General features: G+C 39.6%; 1 protein-coding gene across 14 annotated transcripts in view; it reads left to right on the top strand.

Moving 5' to 3' along the window:
* The window catches only part of NUP62CL (nucleoporin 62 C-terminal like), a 113051-nt gene that overhangs the window by 54161 nt on the left and 46721 nt on the right, over positions 1–12169 (top strand). For all 14 annotated transcript variants that reach the window (XR_011536048.1, XR_011536049.1, XR_011536050.1 and 11 more), the window contains 2 exons: positions 9053–9157; positions 10675–10776. Coding sequence is in view for 11 of the 14 variants with exons in the window: in XM_070605172.1 (XP_070461273.1) it covers positions 9100–9157; positions 10675–10776 (160 nt within the window). In the remaining 3 variants the exon portion in view is untranslated. The remainder of the gene's footprint in view (positions 1–9052; positions 9158–10674; positions 10777–12169) is intronic.

The raw sequence follows: 12169 nt of genomic DNA, 5'->3' as shown, positions 1-12169 counted from the left end.
TGCTTTCTCTGCATCTATTGAGATGACCATGTGGTTTTTGTTTCTCATTTTGTTAATGTAATGAATCACGTTGATTGACTTGCGGATGTTGAACCATCCCTGTGTCCCTGGTATAAATCCCACTTGATCATGGTGTATAATCTTTTTGATATATTGCTGTATTCGGTTTGCCAAAATTTTGTTGAGGATTTTTGCATCTATGTTCATCCGTGATATTGGCCTGTAGTTTTCCTTCTTTGTGTTGTCCTTGTCAGGTTTGGGGATCAGGGTGATGTTGGCTTCATAGAATGTATTAGGGAGTGCTCCATCTTCCTCTATTTTCTGGAATAGTTTGAGAAGGATAGGTATTAAATTTTCTTTGAATGTTTGGTAGAAGTCTCCAGAGAAGCCATCTGGTCCTGGACTCTTATTTTTGGGGAGGTTTTGGATTACAGTTTCTATTTCTTTACTTGTGATTGGTCTATTCAGATTCTCTATTTCTTCGTGATTCAGTTTGGGGAGGTTGGATTAATCTAGGAATTTATCCATTTCTTCTAGGTTGTTCAATTTGTTGGCATATAGTTTTTCGTAGTATTCTCTTATGATCCTTTGTATTTCTTCGGTATCTGTTGTGATTTCTCCTCTCTGGTTTCTAATTTTATTTATTTGAGACTTCTCTCTTTTTTTCTTAGTGAGTCTGGCTAAGGGTTTGTTGATTTTGTTAATTTTTTCAAAGAACCAACTCTTTGTTTCATTGATCCTTTCTACTGTCTTTTTTGTTTCAATATCATTTATTTCTGCTCTAATTTTTATTATTTCCCTCCGTCTACTGACTTTGGGCTTTGTTTGTTCTTCTTTTTCTAATTCCGTTAGGTGTCGTTTGAGGTTGTTTATGTAAGATTTTTCTTGCTTATTGAGGTGAGCAATGTATTGCAATAATTTCCCTCTTAGGACTGCCTTTGCTGCATCCCAAATCATTTGGTACAGTGTGTTTTCATTTTCATTTGTCTCGAGATAATATTTGATTTCTTCTTTAATTTCTTCAATAATCCATTGTTTGTTCAGTAGCATGTTGTTTAGTCTCCACATTTTTGCCCCTTTCCCAGCTTTATACTTGTATTTGATTTCTAGTTTCATAGCATTATGATCCGAAAAGATGCTTGATATTACTTCAACCCTCTTGAACTTATTGATGCTTGTTTTATTTCCCAAGATATGGTCTATCCTTGAGAATGTTCCATGCACGCTTGAGAAGAATGTGTAACCTGCTGTTTTTGGATGAAGTGTTCTATATATATCTATTAGGTCCATCTGATCTAATTTTTCATTTAATTCTACAATTTCCTTGTTGACTTTCTATCTGGATGATCTGTCCATTGGTGTTTAATGGGGTGTTGAGGTCCCCTACTATTATTGTATTGTTGTTGATGTCTCCTTTTAGTTTTGTTAATAATTTCTTTACAAATTTTGGTGCTCCTGCGTTGGGTGCATATATATTTATAAGTGTTATGTCATCTTGGTGGAGTGTCCCTTTTATCATTATATACTGCCCCTCTTTGTCTTTCTTTATCTGTTTTGCTTTGAAGTCTACTTTGTCTGATATAAGTATGGCAACATCTGCTTTCTTTTGTTCATTATTAGCTTGGAGTATTGTCTTCCATCCCTTCACTCTGAGTCTGTGTTTGTCTTTGGGGCTGAGGTGTGTTTCCTGGAGGCAGCATATTGTTGGATCTTGTTCTTTGATCCATCCTGCCACTCTGTGTCTTTTGATTGGAGACTTCAATCCATTTACATTTAGAGTGATTATTGAAATGTGGGGGCCAACTGCTGCCATTTTATCACTTGTTTTCTGGTTCTTTTGCATTTCCTTTGTTTCTCGTCCCATGATTTTTGGATTCCTAATTCAAGTAGGTAAATTTCTGTATTGGCTTTTTTCTTATTTGTAATTTGTGTCTTTATTCTTGTTATTTGTTTAGTGGTTACCAGATGGTTTGTATAACACATCTCGTAGATGAGATACTCCTTTTCCCAATAACCTCTTATTTCCTTAAATTAAAACGTTCCATCCCTTTTCTCTTCCCCTTCTAGGTTGTGAATGTCAGATTTTTTTTTCTCTTCTTTTTTGTGTTGTGAGTTTGTGGTTAAAATGACTAGGTTATATTTATTCTTGGTGTTTCTGTTCCATTTATCTTTAATGTTTTATTTAACTTTTGCTAACCTGTCCTGATGGAGAGCTGCTACTTTGTGTTATTGTCCTTCTGCTTATCTCCTTTGTTCTGTATTTTGTAACCCCTTTCCTTTTTTGGGGTTTTCAGGTATGAGGTTCTTCCTGAGCATTTCTTGAAGAGGAGGTTTTGTGGCAATGAACTCCCTTAACTTTTGTTTATCTTGGAAAGTTTTTATTTCTCCATTGTATTTGAAGGATATTTTCGCTGGGTAGAGTATTCTTGGCTGCAGGTTTTTGTCCTTCAGAGTTTTGAATAGTTCATTCCAATCTCCTGTAGCCTGTAAGGTCTCTCCTGAGAAATCTGCTGATAGCCTTATGGGGTTTCCTTTGTAAGTTATTTTCTTCTGCCTGGCTGCCCTTAGTCTTTCCTCTTTGTCGTTGACTTTTGCTAGTTTCACTACTGTATGCCTTGGGGTTGGTCTTCTTGCATTAATAAAGTTTGGAGATCTATTGGCTTCTGTCACATGAAGTTCCATCTCTCTTCCCAAGTTTGGAAAGTTCTCAGCTATTATTTCTTTGAACAGGCCTTCTGCCCCCTTCTCCTTCTCTTCTCCCTCTGGTATACCTATAATCCTTATGTTGCATCTCCTAATTGAGTCAGATAATTCAGAGAGTTTCTTCATTTCTTTTTAGTCCTAGTTCTCTCTCCTCCTCTGTCTGCAGTATTTCTATATTCCTATCCTCCAAATTGCTAATTCTGTCCTCCATATTATCGACCCTCCTGTTCAGAGAATCCAGATTTTTCTTAACCTCCTCCATTGTGTTCTTCATCTCCGACATTTCTGATTGGTACTTCTTTATAGTATCAAGCTCTTTTGTGACTTAGCTCCTGAACTCAGAGTTGTCTATCTGAATTCTCTTTTAACTTGTTGAGTTTTTTAATAATGGCAGTTTTGACATCATCATCATTTAGATTGTAGATTTCATTGTCTTTGGGATTGTTTTCTGGGTGCTTATCATTTTCCTTCTGTTCTGGAGATTTAATATATTTTTTCATACTTCTTGATCGCATGGATTTGTGTCTCCGCATAGAGATAGAGTGTAGTCCCTGCTTCCACTTGTTGCAACTGGTGTGGGAGGGGAGCAGCTGTTTAGAGTGCACCAACAAGGAACCCTGTCATTTGTTACTGACTGGACCTGGACCCCTCCTCGTAGTCACAGTGGTCCTGTGGGGTCCCTCATCAGTTGTGGGGGCAGTCCCAAGGGGGTCTCAGGCTGCTGGTGCCTACTGTTGCAGCGCACTTAGACACACTCCCTCCTTGGGGTCTGTGGTGGTGTTATGGGCTTTCCCAGCAGCCGGGAGCAGGATCACCTATAATCGCAGCTTTGTCACTGACAGAGCCCACAAGATCACACTTGTCCACTATAGGTCCCAGCAGAGCTATGGGTATCTTCCACAGTCTGTCGTTAGCTCACCTACCTGTGCTACTTTTGCCCCAGGGCCTTCCCGCCTTGTGATTGCCAGTCGGGATCTCTCCACTAGTGCTGTGCAGAGTCTTTTGCTGAGGCTGCTGTAGGAACCTGGAATTCCCCCCCGGGCCACGTAGCCATTTCACTGGAGCTCCACCCTCCCCACACCACTCTCGCGGAATCTCTGGGAGCCCCTTGCCTCGTCTGGGACATGGCCAGAGTCCGTGGGCCTGGCGGTGGCTGGCAAGCTGCTGCCTTGTGGGGAATTCTGCTCTAGGGAGCTTCCTGGTGTTCTGAATGCTGGGCGGGGCATCCCCGCTAATGGCGAGCAGAGGCTTTCCCTGCTTGTGGTTGCGGGGACGCTGGAGTTTCCCCCTGGGCTGTGGAGCCGGGCGCTGGGGCTCCACTCAATCCCCAAGCACATCCATGGGAAGTCTGGGTACCTCCTGCACCGACCTGTGCACAGCCAGAGACCATGGGCCTGGCAGCAGCTGGTGGGCTGGTGCCATGCCGGGGAATTCGCTCCCTGGGCACTTCCCTTTGTTCTGGTTTTTGGGAGGGGCCTCCCTGCTAATGGCGAGCAGAGGCTTTCCCTGCTGGGGGGGATGCAGGACCCTGGAGTTTCCCCCTGAGCCGCAGAGCCGGGTGCTGGAGCTCCACCCAGTCCCCAAGCATGTCCACGGGAAGTCTGGGTGCCTCCTGCACCGACCTGTGCACAGCTGGAGACCATGGGCCCAGCAGCAGCTGGCGGGCTGGTGCCATGCCAGGGAATCCGCTCCCTGGGAGCTTCCCTTTGTTCTGGTTTCTGGGAAGGGCCTCCCTGCTAATGGTGAGCAGAGGCCTTCCCTGCTGGCGGGTGCAGGACCCTGGAGTTTCCCCCCGGGCTTAGGTGTAATCACGGGGGGCTTAGGTAGGGCTGTTGTCATCTGTTTCCACTGTCACTCCACTGGTGAGTGCACACTTCCTCCCTTGGTGCGTGGTGATGCTGTGGGGGAGTCCACTGAAAGAGAGCTTCTTGCAGGTACTAGGCTGTCCAGGGGTCGGGGGTCGGAGAGTTTTCACCTATTTCCACCCCCTCCCGGGGGGAAGTCCATCTGCCTTCCAATGTATAGCAGCACAAGTCTCTCAGGCATCTTCAGATGCTATCTGGATATCCTTTGTTAATCGGTGAATGTCCAATTAGTTGTAGATTCAAAGGGGGAGAGACAAAGAAGACCACTCACTCCACCATCTTGGTCCCGCCTCTTTGTGGATATGTGTTTTTATTTCTCTTGTGTAGATGACCTAGGACTGGAATTACTGTGTCATATGTTAACTCTATGTTTAACACTTTGAGGCAGTGCCAGTTTTCCAAGAGGCTACACCGTTTTACATTTCCGTTAATATTGTATGAGTTTTCCAATTTCTCCACATCCTCAGCAACACTTTATATTATCTGTCTTTTTGATTCTAACTATCCTAGTTGGTAAGAAGTGATATCTCATTGTGGTTTTGATTTGCAATTTCCTGATGACTAATGGCATTGAGTATGTTTTCATGTGTTAGATGGCCATTTGTATCAGCAAATTTGCATCTTTCTGACCATTCTTTTATGGTCACATCTCCCTCTGGCCACAGTCTGGAAAGGATCTCTACTTTTAAAGATTTAAGTCATGAGATTTTGCATACCTGAATAATCCAGGATAATGTCCCTATCTCAAATACTTAACCTTAATCACCTTTGTAAATTCCCTTTTGCCAAGTAAGGTAATATGTTTCCAGGCTGTGGGTATTAAGATGTGGTCATCTTTGGGGACCGTTTTTCTATCTACTACACCCACATAGAATATTAAATCTTTTGATCCATGAACATGAGAGCTTCCCATTTAATTGGATGTCTTTAATTTCTTTCAGTGATGTTTTGTATTTTTTCTGGGTACAAATCTTGCACTTCTTTTGTTAGATTTGTTCCTATTTTATTCATTTGAGCAATTGTAAATGGAATTATATTCTCAATTTCATGTTTGAATTGTTCATTGCTAGTATATAGAATTGTAATTTATTTATATATATTGATCTTGTATCCTGCAATTTTGCTGAACTTGTTTATTGTTCTAATAGATTTTTTTATGGATTCCTTAGAATTTTCTGTATTCATGATCATTCATCTATGAACAGAGATAGTTTCATTCTTCCTTTTCCATCTAGATGCCATTTATTTTGTTTTCTTTCTTGCCTAATTGTCCTGGCTAGAACTTCCAATGTATCATTGAACTGAAGTGGTATAAGCAGACATCCTTGTGTGATGTTGGCTGTGGGTTTTTCATAAAGGCCCTTTATCATGTTGAGGAAGTTTCCTTCTCTTCCTAGTTTGTTGCGTATTTTCATCATGAAAGGGCATTGGATTTTCTTTTATTTTTTTATTGCAGTAACATTGGATTATAACATTGTATAGCTTTCGGATGTACATCATAATATATTTCAAATTCTGTGTAGATTACATCATGTTCACCACCCAAAAACTAACTATAGTCCATCCCCTCACACGTGAGCCTAATTACCCCTTTTGCCCTCCCCCCTTCCCCTATGGTAACCACCAATCCAATCTCCAATGCTATGTGTGTGTTTGTCATTGTTTTTATCATCTACTTATGAGTGAGATCATACGGTATTTGACTTTCTCCCTCTGACTTATTTCACTCAGCATAATACCCTCAAGGTCCATCAGTGTTATCACAAATGGCCGGATTTCATCTGGATTTTCTCAAATGCATTTTCTGCTTCTATTGAGATGGTCATGTGTTTGTTTGTTTGTTTTTTAATAACAGCATAAATGAGGTATAATTCACATCTCTTAAAATTTACCCTTCTAGGTGCTGGCCTCGTGGTTGAGTGGTTAAGTTCAAGTACTCTGCTTCAGCAGCCCAGGGTTTGCTGTTTCGGATCCTGGGTGCAGACCTACACCCTGCTCATCAGGCAGTGTCCCACATAGAAGAACTAGAATGACTTACAACTAGGATATACAACTACGTACTGGGGCTATGGGGAGAATAAAAAAAGAGGAGGATTGGCAGCAGAAGTTAGCTCAGGACCAAGCTTCCTGACCAAAAAGCATAAAAAACTCACCCTTTTAAAGTGTACAATTCAGTGGTTTTTAATATATTCACAGAGTGTGCAACCATCCCCATTATGTAATTCCAGAACATTTTCATCTTCCCTGAAAGAAACTTTGTACCCATTAGCATCACTCCCCATTACCCCCTCCTCCCAGCTCCTGGCAACCACTAATATACTTTCTGTCTATGAATTTGCCTATTCTGGACATTTCATATAAATGGAATCATATAATATGTGGCCTTTTGTGTCTGGTTCTTTCATTTAGCATAATATTTTCAAGATTCATCTGTGGTGTGGTATGTATGAGTACTTAATTCTTCTGCTCTCAGAAGGAGGGCTGTTTTCAACTGTCTCTTTCCCTGGTTATCTCTGATAAACTAGCTAGCCTACAGCCTAAATTGTTGCTCTCATGAAGCTACTTGTCTCCTTTTAATTGCTTACCACCAAAATCTCCATGTTTTTGAGAGTCCTTTGGCTTGCGCTTCCTACATTCTGTTTCAAATAACGTTAACTTCATTTGGGAATAGCTTGGGAACTCTCTGTTCTTACAGGCTTCCATTATCTCTGGACAAAATCTTTAAACCAGTGCTTTGGGCACTGGGCAGTGGCAGTGCCTCTATCTTGCTTTTCTCTGCAGGCATGGAACCTCAGCCCTACAAGTGAGCAGGGGCAAGACAATCAGGGCAAGGGTGATGGGGCCCTAGTATTCTCTGCCTGCTGTGGCTGCTGTGGAGCCTCTGCCCTATGAGTGGGGTTTGAGTGGAGGAAGAGAGCCCCTCAACCCTTGGCTGTACTCACCAGGAATTTCAACCCTTTAACTTTGTGTTGGAGGTGATGAGAAATGCTGGCTGCTTTCCCTTCCCAATGAGATACTGTATTCCTTGGTTGGGAGCTGGAGGAAGAGGGAGTCCAGTCTTCTTGGCCACTCCTGCCTGGAGTGTGCTTTCCATCAGGGTGAGCCAGGGGGATGGAGGGAAGGAAGAGTGGATTGTGGTTCACATCTCACTGATGTTCTGAGTTTTAGCAGGTTTTCTTGAATAAATGTTTCTTCATTTGTTGTATACCTTTAGGACAATTTCCAGAGATTTCTATTTTTTTTCATATTTTTTTTACCAGTTAATGGTTGTTTCACTGGGAAATGAGTTCCCAGGACTCCTTATGTCGCAATTCTGGAAGTGGATCCACCTCTTATGTTTACTTTTTTAGTAAAGTAGAATTTCTTTATTATGATGGTTCTAGAAGGCTGGCTGTACTAAGCAGTACTGATTATCTTTTTGTTGAGGTAACATTGGTTTATAACATTATATAAATTTCAGGTGTACATCATTATATTTGACTTCTGTATATACTATATCATGTTCACAACCAAAAGTCTAGTTGCCAACCGTCAGCAGACAAACGTGCCCCTTACCCCTTTCACCCTTCTCCCACTCCCTACCCCTCTGGTAACCACCAGTCTGTCCTCTGAATCTGTGTTTGTTTGTTTATCTTCCACATATGAGTGAAATCATATGGTATTTGCCTTTCTCTATCTGACTTATCTTGTTTAACATAACACTCTCCAGGTCCCTCCCATGTTGTCACACATAGCAAGATTTTGTCTTTTTTATGGTTGAGTAATATTCCACTGTATATATATCTTTCTTGTCCATTCATCTGTTGGGCACTTAGGTTGTTTCAAATCTTGGCTATTGTGAAAAATGCTTCATCAAACATAGTAATGCATATATCTTTTCAAATTACTGTTTTCATGTTCTTTGGATAAATACTCAGAAGTGGAATAGCTGGATCATATGGTAGTTTTCTTTTTAATTTTTTGAGAAATCTCCATTATGTTTTCCATAGTGGCTGCACCAATTTACGTTCCCATCAGCAGTGTAGAAGGGTTTCCTTTTCTCCACATCCTCTCCAACACTTGTTATTTCTTGTCTTTTTAATAATAGCCATTCTGACAGGCATGAGCTGATAGCTCATTGTGGTTTTGATTTGTATTTTCCTAGTAATTAGTGATGTTGAGCATCTTTTCCGGTGCCTGTTAGCCATCTGTATGTTTTCTTTGGAAAATGTCTGTTCAAATCCTCTGCCAATTTTTTTAATCACTTGTTTGTTTTTTTGTTGTTTAGTTGTATGAGTTCTTTAAGTATTTTGGATATTAACCTCTTATCGGATGTATTTTTTAAATCAGTCTTTTACTATGTCATATTTATTAGATTTCAGGGTATTCAATTTTCCTTGCTTTGTTTTTATTTCTTCATATAAGTGAACCTTCTTACAATGGTGTTTTACTTTTTAAAACTTATCTTTTAGTGACATTTTTCTGCTTGTTACTTTTATTTTTAGGTTTGGCTCCAGCATCTCCTGTTGCCACCACTGTTAATTCAAACACCATGCTGTTTTCCTCAATATCAAATGCTTCTGCCTTCACTGCTGCTACTGGGCTCTCATGTAAGTTAGTAGTTGCAAACAAAATAGTATTATTTTGCATTAGGCCACTTAACTCAATTTACCAATATAAGCTATGGATCTCCTGCATCTCGTAAATTATCATTATGTTTGAATCCATTAATAACTGCTGATATCAATAGCTGCTTTGCTTAAGAAACTAATTGTCATGACTTTAGCTGTGAATTTTATATTAACATGATTATTACAGCTTAAAGTGATACTTTTAAGCATATAATTCATTAACGTTATAATGTTTTGAAATAACTTCTTGAGGCTAATGGGAATATGAAGAGTGGGAGTCTTGCCAAGTATGTCTGAAAGGAAGAAGTCTTGTTATCCATGTGAATAAGATAAAATGGGAAATAAATGTTGGACCCTTGCTGTAGTATATTCTTCTATATAGACCAGGTTTGTGGTCCTTAAATTTTACCTATCAGAAATGTCACATGACAAAAGGACCAGCTGTAGTTTTGGGTTTTAATTGACACTGTGTGATGTCGTGTGACCCCTTCCATTGAAGAGGAACATCTGGATGCTTTGAACTGAGAAATGAAACATTATCTCATAACTCCAACTTCTTTGCTAAATATCTTCCATTAGTAGAGTAGTAGCAAATTTTGAGAATATTGCATTCTGTCTATGTCCTGGCAATTCTTTCTTACAGGTCCATATAAGCTGACTGCTTTCGAGACATCTTCACAGTGCTATGATGTTCATTATTAGCCTTTGTTATTGTAATCCTGTCAATAATACAGTCCCCCAAAGCCCTATTATAGCAAGATTGTCACCATTCCTGGCAGTAAAACTTGCCAGGAATTTCTGATGCCTAGTTGAGTGTGAAAACAGTGGCCTACCATCCCTATCCTCTTATGTAGTTGGCATAGGTAAACATTAGTTAAAATTCCTGGTTATCACTTGAATTGTATTTTCTGCCAAGTAGACTTCCAATTTTAAGACATAACCGAGATTCTGGAAACCTTTTGATATATGTAAGAATATCCTTCTCAACTACAATAGATTTTGTGATTATGACGATGTCTGAGGTTGGGAGTTTAAATTATTGAATGAATTCTACTTTCAACCAAAGACTTGCCCTCTGACCTTTGACAGGCTTTTTTTTCTTCCTGTCTTTGATGTCCTTGTCTACATAATGAGAAGAAATGTTAACCACAGTATTTTTTAAATTAACTTTAATAAGATATAACTTACATATCATAAAATTAAGTTTTATAATTCAGAGATTTTTAATAAGTTTACTGAATTGTGTGACTAGCACTGTAATCCAGTTTTAGAACATTTCTATCATCCCAGTAAGATCTCTCAGATGCAGGCAACTACTAATCTTCTTTTTGTCTCCATGGATTTACCTTTTCTGGACATTTCATAGAAATGAATTGAGCACAGTTTTTTGAAGTTTAGCCAAAAGTTTCTGAAGGATCCTTCAGATTAAAAAGACTGTATATAAATTCCTCACTGTTTTTGATTAAAAGGGTAATAGGTTATGTTGTTCTCTGCAGTTGGTGCCCCAACAACTTCGGCTGGAACACTTGGTGGTATGACTTTGGGATTTGGATTAAAAGTCCCTGGAGCAGGTGGAACAGCCACTACTACTGCATCTAGTAAGGTTTTAGAATTATTTGGATGTGTTTGGATGCTCATTGGAAATGTGCTGTATAACAAGCAGTAAGTAGGTTGTATTCCATAGCTTCTAGGACTGTCTAAGCAGGTTTTTAACATCTCATCAGAGTATCCAAAAGGTACACCAATATTTACAAATGCTAAAGAGTAGAATGAGACAGTTGATATCAATGATATTACTTTTCTGAGATGACTACAATCAAAGCTGCTATCAAATTCTTGTCAACTTTTAAACTTGAGTTATTGTTATTGATCATAGTGTTTAAATTGATCCAATATATTAGGATTGATAGGAGCTTTTTTTCTAAAAGTTAAAGTTTTGACCTGTACTATTAAAGTTGACCCTCTTCTAAAGCTGATTACAAGAGTTTCTGTAGACCTATCCTAAATTTCTTTCTGCCAGTTAGGAGCTAGTTAGGTCATAGTTTGAAGAAAACTTGGTTACCTGTTGCCTTATAGCTATGGTGAGCTGAATGGTTAGGGGTCAGTTGCTAATTAAACCTACTATTTAAGTCAGATTCCATTTTAGGGAAGTCTTATTTGTTTTTACTTTAAAAAGTTTATTTAGGGCTGAAATGAATCTTTTTTCAAACCTAGCGTAAACTAGAAGTCAATCCCTTTTAAACTTAAAGTAACTATTCCTAAACAGAGATGTACACCATGTATTTATTTAGTCTTTTGCATGACCAACACTTCCAACTGAATTTCTACTATGTACTAGGCTAACAGGCCAACCTATGAGAGTTATGAAGGGTGAGTCTTGAGAACTTTATAAGCTACCATATTTGCAAAAAATGTGACTCATAATTTCCCCCATAAAATCCTGAACAAAGAACTGATTCGTTCAGTCATGAGTTGAATCCTTGAAATACAAGTTGACGGGCTTTTTGGTGACTCTGCCATAACCCACCCCCTACCTACTGAAGTCTCAAATTCCTTCCTGCAAACTGGTACCTTTGCTACTAGCCCATCCGTTATCGCCATTCCATCCACCGCTACCTCATGGTCTTACCTGCCTGTCCATCAGATATGTCTCAACTCGACACCCCCAACACAGAGTTGCTTTTTTTTTTAACCCCCTACTCACCTTTCCTTCCCCCAAATGTATTTACTTGCTCAGGTTCTTCATCTCACAAATCAACCTTGTGTAGCAGCTTTCAGATGTCTGTATCTGCAAATTTATAGCCATTTGGGATTATTCTCTGCCCTGGGTATAATCAGCAAGTTTCAAGGGAAGCTGGCTTGTTATCAATCTCATCTTTTGTGTGAGTCTGAGAAGGTAATGATGTCCATTTCCAGCATGGAGTAAGATACACAGTTGTTCACTGGGGACAGGATAGGAAAATTGGATAGTCGGATCTTTTAAAGGATGTT

Source organism: Equus przewalskii, chromosome X (assembly GCF_037783145.1).
Source record: "Equus przewalskii isolate Varuska chromosome X, EquPr2, whole genome shotgun sequence".
Lineage (NCBI taxonomy): Eukaryota > Metazoa > Chordata > Mammalia > Perissodactyla > Equidae > Equus > Equus przewalskii.
Note: the sequence above shows the minus strand (reverse complement) of the source record. Positions and strands in the feature narration are given on the sequence as shown.